Here is a 16,145-nt window from a genome sequence, read left to right as displayed (position 1 = left end):
CGCAACCCTTCTCGTCTTCCTCCTCCTCCTCCTTGTAAGGGACCGTTGTCCAGTCAGGCCGAAAATTCAAGTAGAAGACTGGAAAGCAGTCTCACAGCACAGCGTGTGACATTCATTAAGATTTTACCATTATATGCTCCTATTCAAGTTATGTTCCTGCTTCATTCTACCATCTGTCAAAGTCAAAATTGTGGGCTCTGTCATCATCATTCCTTTTCTAGACATCATGCATGTTATACCGATGTTTGAAACAACCTGAACTTACTGATGACGTACTGGGTATCTCAGTTCTACCACTGTAAGTGTGAGTCTTCGAGCTGATGGTCGTAACACCTTTTCTTCTTTTCCCTCAGCTTCGTAATGAACCCCCTGGCGCCGGTGCAGGAGACGCTGTGTCTGCTGCAGAACGAGACTATGGCCGCCAACCCGTCGTCGCAGCCTCAGCGAGCCTTCTCCCTCTACTATATGGTCAAGCTCAGCATCAGGACCGGTGAGTACCCAACATGTTTGTGCTGACGGGTGAGGGGCACCGGCAGGGGCGTCATCCTCCTGGGTGCGCGGGTGATGGGCGCAGCGTCTGCCACTCAGGCAGTAGTTTGGTAGTGTGACTCATATTCCTTGTTTCAGACCGGACTGCAATAACGCGAGTAGAATATGATCACTAGAGATACGATCATTGATAAGTTAGAAAGGGACTTTCGTATGATTAATCTTCGTCATCTAAACATCATAACCCTAGTAATCTGTTGGTCTGGCGGCAATACGTAACTCTTCAACAGACACATTATTAGTTTCCTAATCACTCGTTGTTTCACAGTCATGTAAAATGGACTGGTAAATAACATTTACTTTTTTCTGGAAAAAGATATGTATATGACACCTGATAACATGAATATTGCCGCCGATGTGAACCCTGATGCACATCTGACTGTGTGGGTGAGGAAGCGGCCCACGGAAAGTCTTCCGAAATATCAAACGTTTTGGTCTAATGACAGTAAACCCGGTGGTGTGTGTGTGTGTGTGTGTGTGTGTGTGTGTGTGTGTGTGTGTGTGTGTGTGTGTGTGTGTGATTTATAGACACAGCTGTACAGCGGAAACGTTCTAGGCAATGAAAAAAAAATATTACAGTTGATGATAGGAGAGATGGAGGGGGGGAGATGATGTGGTACAGTCAAACGAAATCCTTAAACCGTAGTCATTGTGTTCGTGGACGAGGGAAGGTCGTAGAACCTTCGTGGACAAAGCAGCTGTCGTTACTCAACGTCCAGACTGAAGCTCCAGTGTACTGATGGCCACGGCGTCTCCCACGGCAGGTGCTGGGTGAACTCCCTTGCGTTTAACACCCTGTCTTGCTCCCTCCTACTGTTAAACCTGAACATCAGCACTTCACATTTGCGCTGAGCTCACAACATTTTCATTTACTTCGTGCGATTAGGTGACAGTAGATGCATCAGACAGACTAAAACCGTTTTACGAAATTCAGTTCCGCTCCCTCCGTCACGACCCACATCGTTCAACGTCGCACACAGAGGCATGAGCAAAATACATGATCCGTCGTCAGGTTCTGCATGATTTCTTAAGCTTCGTCCAAGTCTCATAACTACCCAGGAAGGACACTAGCAAACGTGAGGGGTAACTTGGGGGGGAGGTACGCTACCGGATATCTCATACGGTACAGATGTTTAATTTGAGAGTCGTGACCTCAGTTTCCGGAGGTCCTGGGGTGAGGCCCGTCCCACTAGGTCACCCAGAGGCCAAAAAGCCAATACGTGATGTGGGTGTTCCTGTACTCTCGGCGTGGGGCCGTCCCACGCCCGGGACCTCTCCTACAATCCCATGGATTTTTTAAAACCAAGAACTGACTGGACAGACTCACTTACCCAGGTTTTTGGTTCTTTAAAAAGATGAGTGAACGAGGACCATCAAGCAGCACTGCAGCTTTAAGAAAAGTCAGGAAATAATATCTGAAAAAAAATACATTCACCAGAAATATAGAATTTAGCCCAACATCACGTTTCTGGTGCTCATTTTCAAGCCATCTGGCCCCAGGTATCACGTCAGAGTGACCATTTTATATCCGTGGTTTTGTTCTAAATCATCGTCTCGCACTTCGCTGACCAAGAGAACGAGTCTTGGGTGGGAGGGCTTCCTGACCGAGCGCCCGGCTGGAGGGTGAGGGTGAACGCTGGGAGGTAATGCGTGGGAGAGGTCGCCAACCCTCCTGCAGTACAGGACAGTTTCCTCTGAACCACAGTTATCCACTACAGCTGAAGGTGTACAGTGCGGCTACACACGCTAATGTCGGACATATTAAAGCGGTGCGGTGGTGCGCCTCAGCGACAGTCGTCGGACAAAAAATGGAAATTGAATCGGTAAAGAAAATAGAATTTTGAAACTTCGTAAGTTCTTTTAGATTCTGTTCTTTTTTTTTTTTCCTATAATCATCTGTCAGCAACCACTGCTATAGCGACAGTGTCGTAGGTTGCAGATGACAGTACTACACTAATTATATGTGTTCATACTTGCTGGGTTTCCTCTCGATGCGACCATCTTGCTTCTCGATTTTGGTCACACACGTTTCCTCCCTCGAGCAACCTGCTGTTTCAGCCTCAACCTTCCTCTCCCACACCCCCATCCGCAGCCCCCGCCCGTCTCTCCTGTCTCTGCCAGTTCCTCCTGTCTTTAGACATCTTTTTCTTCTACTTTCACTCTCGTCTTCGCTATAAATTCACAGTTACCGATCAGTCTCCTCATTTTCACTCATCATCCTTCATTTGCCGCCCAACTAAACATCCAAACGTTGTTTTTCTTGTCTGTAATTCAATGGCAGTGACCGATGGCTGCATGAAAAAAAAGAAATTCACAGTCTTTCGTTCACCTTGGTCTAATATTGACTGTGGATGAAACAGTTGACTCAGCGGCCAGTCAGTTGAGCCAACAGGGGTGATGTGGGGCATGAACGACAACCTCTGGCATCGCGGCTCGGGGAGGGGTCTCCACCAGCCTTTACAAAACAAGGACACGGATGTACCTTACCACTGACCTTAAGAACTTAAGATTCAGGTGATCAGAGACCATATCGCCCCCTGGCCACTGGCAACAGTACCCGGTCACGGCCGTTGACTAAGTGTAATGGGGACGACCAAGGGAAATGGGAGGACTGGGGAGCAGGAACAAGGGAGAGGCGCAAAAGTGAGGTGGAAGGAGGATGGTGAGGGAGGGAGGTAAGTAAAAAGGGACAGAGGACAGTGGTCCAGAGCACCAGCAAACGGTGACGAAGACATACACGTACCTGACGAAGGGGTAACAAAGTTGCAGGTTGTGTTAGACCTGAGCAGTGTCTCTAGTGGGGTAAAAACTCTTTTATAATGCTACGAGGGATATGATAGGTCTCAGAAGATGCTGTTAGGATTAAGAAGGCTTGGCAAAATTGAAAGTCTTGATGGGTTCAAAAAGACCTCAGCGAATGAGGAGGGTCTTCTACGGACTTTGGGGAGCCATGAAAAGGTTCTTCGAAACTTGACAGAGTTCAGCATATGAACCTAGGTAAAATTAAGGTTTTCTTTGGAGGGTTGAGAAATTTTTTGAGAGTAAAAAGAGCAATGGCAAAGTTGAGAAAGATTCAAGATAAGTTCGAAAGGGCGTTAACAATAATAGCTATGTATTAACAAAATAAAAAAGACCAAACAAAGCTAAAGTGGCTTTAATTGAAATCAGAAACCTTGAGAAAGTTGAGATGGCACTGGTGAACTTAAGACCTTTGACAGAGAAGAGGGTCTGACAAACTAAACAAGGCCATCACAAGAGTTTCGATAGAGTAGAAAGAGGCACTTGATAATCAAGAGGTGTCTTCTTTTTCTCTGGCATCGTTGAAGGTACCTTGAAAAGCTTGAAGGGTACTTGATAAAAGGGCCGTGATGTAGTTAAGATGACAGTGATATGTACGAGAGGATCTTGACAAGCTTGAGAGTATATGCTAATGTAGATTACAAAGCCAAATATACGATGTAGAGAAGATGAAAGCTAGTTGCCTCATCATGGTTAGCTAGGAAGAACCAAGTGGCTGGTGGTTAGGTCGGCAAAGTTGGTCGGATTTACCATGACGGAAGTTTCATACTAAACTTGGTAGAATCTTACCTAAAGTGGAAGGGTTTTGATAAGGTCATGACTGTCTCTACCTGGTTGACAGTGTCTAGGTAGCGACGCGGAGGATATGTGACAGAGGTATGAAGAACTGTATACTATCAAGGGGCCCGAAACACACATGATATGATTGGGAGGTCCCGAGGAGGTTAGGATACCCATGATAATAATACATGATTCTTATTCTGCTGCGAGGGACTTGAGAGGTCTGGGGACATCATAACAAAGCCGATAAGGAACGGGTACAGCTGGAAGGACTTTCTTTCGGAACTTTAAGGATATGATAAGATCGGATGGGTCTTAATGGCGTGACAAGGATTTTCAGAAAAATATGAAATTCTTGGGATGAATTGTAAGAGTCTTAAAGGTTGAGGAGATCCAAGAAGAGCTACAGGAGTCTGGCGGGATTAGAGGTGTCATCAGGGAGCTTGGAGGGGTTCTAATAAAGGAGAACCTTACTACCTCTGGGAGATCTTGCAATATGATGAGTCGGGAAAGAGAAGGGAGGACTTGAAAAGCTGGAGATCTTGAGAGAACTGAAAATTTCCTGAGATGGAAATGTCACGATAAAGCTTAGATGGTTGTGATGAGGCTGAAAGGAAGTGGACAGGATCTAGGATGTACAATAGGGTTAGGAGGGCCTTGACAAAGTTAAGGGGATCTTGGCTGTTGGAGCAGTCTTGGCTTGATTGGGTTAAAAAGGATCCTGACCAGGTTCACTGAGTTCGTAGCGTGTTAGGAAAGCCCTGGAAGAGCTGAGAGGTGACAGAGAGAGTTAAAGAGGTCATTGTAGGCTGACGAGGAGGGCTACGAGAGTTCGGAAGACGTGCCAAGAGGATTGAGACAAGTGTTTACCCAAGGAATCTTCACTTTTTTCATCTCGTAAGCAACAATGCCATACGAGCATCTCGTATGTGCTCCATACTGCCGTGACTTGATCCGTGAACAAAGGACTAAGGTATCTTCTGTTACGGTTTTCGTTACTACTTTCTCATTTGGCCTGTAGTTTAGCGCTTACTTTCATGATTCAGTTTTCATACCACCGTTAGTTTTTAGATTAAGTCTCAGGTTTTCATTGAATACCTTCTGTCAGCAACGGGATGTGACGTTTCCTTCCTGTATCCCGGGCTCGGGTAAAGTGGGGTTTGAAGATGGGTAGGTGTCCGAGGCAAAACACCTTCCGCATACTCTCATTACCAGCAGCATCTGCCTTTCACACTAGACTCACATCGAGCAGTCACGGAACCGCGTCTAACAATATACCTCTGGCTCCAGTCAGGAAAGATTCTCACGCAATTTTTGTTTCACGTTGGACATCCCTGACATGACGGACGGGGAAGGACTGTGTGTGTGTGCTAGTGCTGCCGTGTAAGTATATGATACGACTTGGGGGCCAATTGCACACCTCACGTCTAACAAATAAGCACATGACAAACGACAGTCACCAGCACCTAGAGTCCTCAGTGACTGACCTCCACATGTATAACCTGCGTGATGGTCGACGTTCTCCGCCAGCACGTGTGTGTGAACAATTAGCCGCGACTGTTAGCCATCTGTGTGGTGTCCGAGACCATGGCTTAAGGACAAGAGGGTGACGCCCTCAGGTATGTTCTCGCCTCAGTTGTCTTTCAGGTCGCTGACTTTATACACGTTCTGGTACGTCGACGCACCTGACACATGATGAACAGAAATCCTGGTTACTGCCGCCACATCACAGTTCCGTACTGTAAAGACGGAGTCGACGACTATTTTCTTCGCATGAAACGTCTCGTTCGTGTTACCCGAGGAGTTCGAGTCGACGGGAACCTCGGAGCTTCGTCATAGTCTGGGAGGGTTGAAGGATCGTCGTGTCTTATGAATGACCAGCATGCTCGAGGGCTTCCTTGTCTGGTACGGTGCACAACACGTAGGGGTAAGGACATGGTACGTAAATAATCAAGGTTAAGAGACGGGTAATTCTCTTCTCGTAATCACAAATAGTCATCACACACATTTACACCCGTCCTCACACGGGAATGCCAGGTGTCAAATATGTTATTGGCCTCTACCTCTCTAGCGTGACGATACGGACGTTATGGACAACAGTTGACCGCGACAGCACGGCCCTTAAGCACGAGCATACGACCCTAAGACATGGTAGTTCGGCACCTTGAGCACGACGGCACTACCCATACGTAGGCTGACATGACATGCAAACTAGTTTGTTTCACTCTTTTGTAATCAGTTAATTAGACCACTGGTGAGCCATCTTTTCTCTACCAAACGTCGTCGATGACTCAGTATTCATTTCCCAAATACCACAGTCTGTGATCATGCATTCCTTCGACACTTGTGCAAAAGCAAAACTTTGAAATTTTTAAACTCTAGTTTTAAGATCTTTATCTAAATGATTATACACACACACACACATATGTATATATATATATATATATATATATATATATATATATATATATATATATATATATATAAAAAAGAGAGGGGAGGATTCCCAGCCCCCCGCTCCCTTCCCTTTAGTCGCCTTCTATGACACGCAGGGAATACGTGGGAAGTATTCTTAATCCCCTATCCCCAGGGATAATATATATATATATATATATATATATATATATATATATATATATATATATATATATATATATATATACTAATCTAATGCATTCATAGATTGAATATTCAATGCGGACAGAAAAGGATGAAAAAAAGACATCGAAAAATCCTGGTTTTTGAAAGGAAGTTCTGGTCATCTATCAATGTACACAATGAACAATATAGCTCGGTGAATCTCTCTCTCTCTCAAAAAAAAAAAAAAACACGAAGATGCAAGATGCAATCCTAGTACATACACACCTCGGTCTGCTGTGGGCTTATTATGGGAATAAAACACTTAGAACACGCTTCCAGATAATTCTCCACATGCATTCAAAAGCTTACACCTTACACCTGTACACATCTCACTCATCTCTTCCATTTCATACTATCCCTTCTCCCATCCCACCTCTTCTCCCTCTCCTCCAACCACCCTATGTAGAAATAAACTGATTCGAGCACCCTCACCCGGGGTGGGTCACCGCCACAGATGAACATAGTGCAATGCAGCAGTTGCTGGGGCAGGTCATACACGTCGGAAGCGGCGGGTCCGGGAGGTCGCTCGTTGCCAGCCGAGCAGCTCATTAAGCGTCTGACTCGAGCCTGGGAACCCCCACCAGCCACCATGGAACCCTCCCATGTGCACTGTGTATGACAGTTCCCACCTCTGAGTCTGCCGTTGATGGCTCTGTTAACTCGTTGATATCAAGATACGATTGGGTTTGTAATAACAGTCTACAGCTTGATATGATGAGGGGTATGATTATATGTTGACACACTGCCATAGCCACCCACACAACACGCTCTCTACGAGAGATTCAACCTCTGAGTTTGCCACTGGCATTGCTTTGTTGTCCTCTTCTTTTTATGCTATTGAGGAGACCCTCATCTTTCTCAGTAGCGTTGAGGATGGGCCACCTCTTTCAGACTTTGGCTCTGTGTGGTCTGTGTATGTATGTAACTCTCTCTCTCTCTCTCTCTCTCTCTCTCTCTCTCTCTCTCTCTCTCTCTCTCTCTCTCTCTCTCTCTCTCTCTCTCTCTCCTCCGCCGACCACATCAACAAGACCTCGTTTCCTTCACATACGTGACCCACCGACCCAGGTAGGAACCTGTCATTTCGAGACAATTATCTCCCGTTGTGCTGACCTGCTCCGGCATCACCCGACACACAGAACGAACAGGTCAAAATCTTTGCAAGCTTATGTTGGGTTTTTGCCCATGTTCGATTGCGATGCTCACTCGCGCACGGCGCAGGTGACTAGGTACGATCATACGATCAGGGGTGCATTTGGACTGGTGATTACATGGAGATTAGCCCAGCAATATATGTATATATATATAAATATATATATATATATATATATATATATATATATATATATATATATATATATATATATATATATATATATATATATATATATATATATATATATATATATATATATATATATATATATATAGATATATTCACTGTTTTACTATTCACTTGACAACAATTTGGCTGCAGCGTTATCATGATGAGAGGTCGTAAAAAGCATTAGATACGCAATATAGTTCTGGCAGTGGCGTGGTCTGGACAAATTCTTTCCACATAATGTGTGGCGAGTGATGATCATGTGAGACACGGCTGAGTGGCGAGATCCCGTCCCCCTTGTGGAGTCACGGTGCAGGTTGCAGGCAAGTAACCCACCTCACTTGCTGCTGACTCTAACAAAAAGGGAACTACCGCTAATCGGAAGTGGTGTTCTATGAGGAAAAGAAGTGGGATGTGCTGTGGAAGTGGTCGGTGGCGCGTTGAAGACCTGGAGGCCAGTCGGAAGATAATGCTGAACGGATATAGGGATGAATAGCACTCGCGCAGCGCGAAAAGAAAGGAACGGGTGGTCTGTGATGGGGAAGGTGTCTGAGCAGACCACAGATACGAGAGAACCGGCGCAGGAATGGGCTAGATACGTGAGTAACGAAACGAGTTTAGCCACAAGAAAAGCAAATAATGCGAGAATGATGTCAAGGAACTGCTTGAGTGGAACACCAACAGTGGGACACTGGTTATAGACAATGATTTACGAGAGACGGGCGGCAAGCACGCCAGAATGTGGCTGGCATTGAGTGTGATCAGGTGGAGATCTAGTCAGAGGTGGATAGTAATGTGGCGGGTTGAGATACAGTCAGGAGTGGAGAGTAATGTGGTCAGTTGAAGGTGCCGTCAGGTGGTGTGGTTAAGTGGAGATGTAGTCAGGAGGAGTTAGTAATGTGGTCAGGTGGATATAGTCAGGAGTGGAGAATGATGTTTCAGGTGGAGATTTAGTCAGAGGTTGATAATAGTATGGTCAGGTGGAGATGTATTCAGGGGTAGATTGAGGTGTGGTCGGGTGGAGTGGCAGGGGTGTGGTTAAAGAGGATCCTGGCAAGTCCGATGTACGATTAGGGACTATGATTCTCCCGGCATCCATAAATAGCAATGAGGTACGGGGATGAGCCAGTGCCCTCATGAGTGCGTCTGTCCTTCGTTACCAGGTTTAATCATCCTCATACTATCTCACTTTTCTCCGCCAGTCTTCCTTCCTAACGTTACGTGAATTACACGCACCAGCGCAGCCAGGCACGTGAGGCATAACCACTACAGTAGTCACAAAGCTTATCAAGTGACTCTTCCTGCATTACAGGAAGTGTTTTGCCTGCAGGTGAGCGTACCACGGTGTAGTGTCCGTCAGTTACATGAATGCGGTGTTACGGAATGTCAGGTATCCCTGTTCGTTGAGGCGGAGGTGGTTTACCATCCTCCGCCAGACACTGAGCCTTACCTCCGCCAACCAGCAGGAGTGACAGTGTCCTTATGACCAATGAAGTAACCATTTGCCATCCTTACATTTTTCCTTCCCCCTTATGCTCTGTCTTTCCTCCTTCCCTTCCTCTCCCCCACACACCATATGTCTATTTTGGCATTATTTTTTCAAGTGCACACTTACGACCTCACTGCCTTCCTTCACTCTGTTATCATTATTTTCATTCTACTGTGGTGGACGACACATGTTCTTGCCTTCATACTGCGTCCGCCCTCCGAGCCACGAAAAGTCCAACACGATCAGTGCTGTGGGCTGCTACGCTCTGCCTAGGTTATATCAGTTTTGTATAGGTGTTTGATGTGTGTGATGCGGATCCTGCCTTAGTTAGCATCAAGCAGTCGATAAGCATTAAACACGGCAACAACCACAGGAAAAGCAGACATCATGTGACGAACTCATCACTTTGAAAGTCTGATGAATACAGAAATGTGTATGTTTTTCCATCTTTTTTGAAATATATTGTACATTAAAACTTACTAAGTCATTATTACTGAATTACAGGATTCCTTTCCTTGTATAAGAAGTACATAATTACCAATGGTAGCCTAGGAGAGAACGATCATAATCAATTTGTGTTCTGTTCACCCGTTACTATTTGTACAAATATTGAAAGAAAAGTTTACAAAAAAAGATAGATAAAAGATCGGAGTAAAGCAAAGGAGTTGACGGGTGACTATCCTCCTACCCTGAAAAATTTAATCTTTATGAGACAAGCTGATCCTAGGCTCATAGCTCTCTCTCTCTCTCTCTCTTTCTCTCTCTCTCTCTCTCTCTCTCTCTCTCTCTCTCTCTCTCTCTTGCAATGCTGCAAGATTAGCTTTATTTCAGCACATAAGCTCCAATGTCTCTATGAAAAGAAGATGGTACATGAGAAAAATACTCGTGTTACAGACCACAGCTCAGGGCATGAGAATCCGGATCGAGTCAGCAGAAGGGGAGTGTGTGTGGTGTGGCAACAATACATCCCAGGTTAACGACTATGACCGAAGAGAATTGAAGCTTAAATTAAGTAGCCTGGCTATTCAGCCGATAAACTGCCGTCAGGCTGTCCATCAGCGGGAACAACGATCCAGTTTACCCTTAGAAAGTGTAAGAGGAAAAAAATCTATAGAAACTTTCCCTCATTTTTCATGAGGCCTTAGGCACCAGCCGTCAGAAGGGGGTAGAAGCGGCCATGCGAAACTCCCTGAGATCGTCGCCCTGAAGGGTGACTGCCTCTGGGGGCGCGTCCTTGAGGAGACTCCAGGGGCCACGCTCACCCCGTGCAGGAGAAGGCCTGACCACAAGCTGGGTAGGGTAATGAGAGGTATAAAAAAAAATGAAAGCGTTTTAGGTTGAGGGGTTAAACATCACAGGATGTGAGAAATTGTGCCCATTTGAGGTAATCACGAAGGCTGATGATAAAGGAAATATGTTACAGGAGAAAGAGAGAGCAGTACGAGAGGAAGGATATCAGAAATACAAGACTTCTGATGATAGAAATTGTATGAAAACGTGTAAGACAGGAACATACGGATGGAGGAAGTGATCTGTATGAGAAACAAACACGACCTCCGAGGAGGAGCTCCCATGTAGGAATCTTTCTCTGTCTTGCATTTTCCTCCACTTGGATAAACACGCTTACATCAACACCAGAGAAAACTATATATGTATATATATATATATATATATATATATATATATATATATATATATATATATATATATATATATATATATATATATATATATATTTGTGGACGTAAACTGTCACTAATTACTCCAGTCATAAAAGACGCTCCACTTAATTAATTAGAAATGATAGTTGTTGTCATTAGCTAAATAGTTTCTCCTTTAATTTCTGCGGAGGAATTCGCTTGTCATGCCCGTACCGATCGTCTTTTGTGGCGTAATTACCGAACCTTGGCCCTGAGAACGTGTGTGAGGAGGGCGGGGTGCGGGAGGGATGTCCTTGTCAAGGTAAAGTGCCTGGGAATGAGGTTACTTGAATTAGGATGGAAGAAGCCTTACGCAGACACGCGGGAAGCATGTGTGTGTGTAACTCCCAGACGACCAAAGGATGTTTCCTGTCACTGTCCTCTTGCTCTCGCATGGGTAATAATCTATTGCTTGTTCAGTGATCTTCATACGTTCCCTCAGTTCAGTAGCAGATGATACATTGGCTGATGCATTACGAGGCAGGAGAACCACTGGATACATGTGTTCACAGCAGGTAAAGCAAACATTGAGGATGGTACTGATGATGTTAACGACTGGTCCCCAGAACTCTGTTTTCATTTCGTCATCTCACACTTCCTGCTGCTCTCTTGCAGTGTCTGTAGCCCTCTTATAGTGTCTGCTGCCCCTCACAATGTCTGGTGCACCCCTCACACTGCCTGCTGCTCTCTTACAGTGTCTGTAGCCCTCTTATAGTGTCTGCTGCCCCTCACAGTGTCTAGTGCACCCCTCACAGTGTCTGGCGCATCCCTCACACTTCCTGCTGCCTCCCTCACAGCGTCTGTTACCCTCTAGGAGTTCCTGTCTCTAATACTCTCCTCTGGCCTCTCACAGTCACTATCCACCTCCTCGCCCACTTCACAGAACGCCCTCGCTTTTCTATTGTTTCCCGTCCCTTCAAGCTCTCCTCAAGGTTCTTTATTCAGTGAAGTTCAATCACCCTTCTTCGGAGTAAGCACAGCACACATCTCATTTACAAATGAAACAAAATCGAAACGTTAATCCATCTAAAGCTGGATGGTTATCTAAAGCTTCACTTTGTTGCGAAAGTAGTCTCACAATTAAGTGAATTTTCCGTTCGTAATATTATTCACATCCGGATCCTTCACATGCTTTGATACAATTACGCGAACATCTGAATCTATTAACATAGCTGAAGCATTATTTCCCTGGTACTCTGTTATTCACGGCAGGAAACTGTAACTGTTCACAAGTGATTATCCAAAGAGGTTGACCTTATCCAAGCAGCAGGGTGATTGACACCCGAACTCAAGTAACTGAGATAATTAGACAATGAATCATCTCCTCAAACGAAGCAGTGAACACCAGACTCAAAGATCAGTGATCATGACTGTGTTGCATAAAACAACAAAGATTTGACTGGAATGATTTCTCTGTATTTTTTTCTATTAAGTTTTTGCCATGGATGCCCCAGAGTTCAGAGAGAGTACATGGAATAAACAGGCGAAAGAAAATAAGACTCATCATTTGCCTGTCGTAAAGTTGCTCAACATTAATTCCTCATATTGACTGTATAACAACTATGTCCCACTAAGGGTAAAGCTAACTACGTTCAGAGACACTAACTCTTACTCGTAAGTACTTTTCTATGTCAGAGACATAGACAAGTAGTCCTGTAGTTGACGGGGTGTGACGTCAGCGCCTCTCTGGTTACATCATACGATTTTATTTTTCTTAACTTTTAACGTCTCATCAGCGGAGTAGCAGAGAAATTAGGATAAGATGATCAAAGTGAACTTGTTGAGGTTCATATAGAAGACTGTAACTAATACAATGTATCTAAAAAGATGTCTATTTCATAATACTTACCTTAAACTAAAGTAGATCAACAGCGACACCAGTTATTAACACAGGAGTTATGTATGTTGATTTTAGTTCTGGTAAGGGAATAGGTTGGATAACAAGTTAATCAGTCGTTAAAACCACAAGATTACGGAGGGAGAAGTGATCACATCATTCGAACTCACGGTTCGAACACACGGCATTATCAAGGCGTAACAACTTTGTGGTTATGATAATATGGAATGAGTCGTGACTCAGTAGTTCCATAAAAAGTATCGAAAACTTAGGTACTGACTAACCTATGTCTCCCTAGGCGCTCTCTTCCTCTTTCGCACTTCCCTCGTCCTTTCGCACTTCCCCTACTGTCTCACAATACCTCTGCTGCCTCACAGTAGTTCTTTACCCCCACAATGCTCCTGCTTTCTCATGATACCCTGACTCCCTCACAGATACCTTTACAAGGTTCCCCTTGTCCCCTGCACAGAGCCCTCTATTCTCCTCTGTCATTACCTGTTCCCTTCCGCAGGAGGCGACATAGCTCAGTGAGCACATCCACCGACTTCTTTAGATCTCTTCATTCCTTTACCCGCAGAGTCTCCCAGGTACCGTAAGACGTTGAGACGATCGTCAATTATATCATTTTTTCCCCCACCAACGTACTCAAAGCCGGAAGACAAAGACAGTTGTTTTTGCAGGCGACAGGTAGTGAGTGGCAACAAGGGGTCAGAGTTGAGCGGCGAGAGGCCTGGGGCGTAAAACTCCTGAGGCTGAGGGAGGTGGTGAACCTCTCTCTCTCTCTCTCTCTCTCTCTCTCTCTCTCTCTCTCTCTCTCTCTCTCTCTCTCTCACCCCCCCCCCCCCGAGCCTTGAGGGGCCTCGGGCCACGGAGGAGGCTGCAGGCGCCCTCCATACCCGCCGGCACCAACAACACTTTCAACATCAGGGCTCACCATAAAGCTTTCTTTGTTGGACACACACACACACACACACACACACACACACACACACACATTCCACTCACCCAGAGGCTCCATCAGACTGAGGGGCAGTTATCACTGGCATGTAAATTGTTAATTCCTCCCCAGATCCATTCTGCTTCGTGTATAGGTACACGCATCATGCAGCAGATACATTTGATAGTAATTTGTGAGGGTAATGATTGTGGAGGAAGGTTTTCAGAAGGTGTAAGCGATTTAGTTTTCCGCCGACTGAGTCTATACTTGCAAGGGAGATCACCTTCACTTACCTTCTTGGTTCCAGGATGAGAGAGAGAGAGAGAGAGAGAGAGAGAGAGAGAGAGAGAGAGAGAGAGAGAGAGAGAGAGAGAGAGAGAGAGAGAGAGAGAGAGAGAGAGAGACTCGCCGCGAAGAAACAACGCTTTCCTTGTTCCTTCTGATAACCAATTACTCACGCCTGCTGTACGGTTACTCGTTGCTTTAAGACCAAAACAACAACGATCAAGAAATTACAGTGCTAAACAACGCATCTCCTGGAGGTAACCTCTCTATAACTCTCCCTTTCAAACAACGTCATTCTAATAAGATGATGGGGTGTACAGAAATGAAAATCATGACCTGTTTGAATTAACCAGTCGTCAATAACCTGGTTATTGATGAAAGGCCAAAGGATTGATTAACAGCTGTGGAACCACCTCATTAGCATCACATATTAGTGGGAATGTATTGATCATTTTTTTTCTGACCAGTTTTCGACCAAATAGCTGGGCAGTTAATTGGCTGGTTGCTGTGATCTGCCCAGCTCAAGACTGAAACACTTAGAGAGACTTTGCTGAACAGTAAGTTTCTGCAGTATAAAGTCTTCTCATTACATTGTTCTGAAGGTCTTGAGTCAAAGTTTAATGATATCTGAATGACTCGTCACTGATGGCAAGAAGCATTTTCACAAGAACTCCGTTAATGTGAGAAACTGGGATTACAACAGACGTCTGATTTCCCTTATGCAGCCTCTGACCTTCGACCTAAGACGTGCCTCTCCTCTGCTGACCCCTTGGGTCTCCTCGCTCCCACCCTACCACCAGAGGACAATCTCCCTGAGACCAGAGCAAGAAGAGGCACGTTCTGTATACACCCAGGGCTGCCTGAAGCTCCTGCTCCCGACCCATCTTCCTGGTACTGCCGGCAGGTGGGGTCACCGAAGACATACATACTCTTACCTGCAGGAGAAATGCCTTTAATTAAACACAGAAAATAGATTAAAATGAAAGAAGACATTACAGGGATAGGCAACAAGAGAGGATGGATTTACGAGTTCTCACTGACCCACGCTAACAATAGGGAAAGGAAAGAGAATATTTGGAGCAAGACGTAGGCAAAATGAAGGTAGTTGGCATTGCTGGGAGACGGGAGTGTAGTATGTGAATGCAATATCAAATGAAGACAGAGTATGGAACGAGGAAATTAGCGAAAGAGTTTTGGAAAAGTAGGTGGCAATGTCTGGCGCGAATATGCAGAGGGAGACAAAGGTAAACGAAGAGGCAGTAGATGAAAACCATTGAAAATACACTAGAGGACCTGGGGAGCCTTGCTGGGTATTATGCCGGAGTCTGGGTAGGACAGCGTCATCAGAAGGACTGACCTGGTCCTTATGAGACATCCTACTCACTCAGGGCTGCCGTCTGTAAACAACTGCCAGTTATAGTCATTGAAATTACTTGGTAAAAGAGAGGACGATATGACTGTGTTTCAGCTTCTGACTGCATGATCCGGGATTGTATCACTAAAAATCATATTCGCTACAAAAGAGTAAATACTTTTCCACGATGTTATTACCATTGTTTATGTAGTGTTGGATACCATCATGCATCTTATGACTACAGACAATGTCGCCGGTGATCGTAGCTTGTTGTCCTAGGTGGTGGAGTGACAGATGTTATCATGCTTTGAAGTGTGGTTGCATCATGTATCATCCTGGGTTAAGTGGCGTCACATAGTGTTATCATAGGTTATATGGTCCTCTGACCTTCTGAGTAACTCCTGGTCTCACTGTGATGCCTCAGCGACACGGGGTCGGGTGGATCATGCCGTCG

At 45.1% G+C, this 16,145-nt stretch overlaps 1 protein-coding gene across 1 annotated transcript in view; it reads left to right on the top strand.

Annotated features, from left to right (window-relative positions):
* tyn (trynity) overlaps nt 1-16,145 on the top strand; it is a 51,618-nt gene that overhangs the window by 134 nt on the left and 35,339 nt on the right. Inside the window, exon 2 of the mRNA XM_071696580.1 lies at nt 354-490. Coding sequence (XP_071552681.1) covers nt 354-490 — 137 coding nt within the window. The remainder of the gene's footprint in view (nt 1-353; nt 491-16,145) is intronic.

The sequence above is a fragment of the Panulirus ornatus genome, chromosome 4 (genome assembly GCF_036320965.1).
Source record: "Panulirus ornatus isolate Po-2019 chromosome 4, ASM3632096v1, whole genome shotgun sequence".
Classification (NCBI taxonomy): Eukaryota; Metazoa; Arthropoda; class Malacostraca; order Decapoda; family Palinuridae; genus Panulirus; species Panulirus ornatus.
Note: the sequence above shows the minus strand (reverse complement) of the source record. Positions and strands in the feature narration are given on the sequence as shown.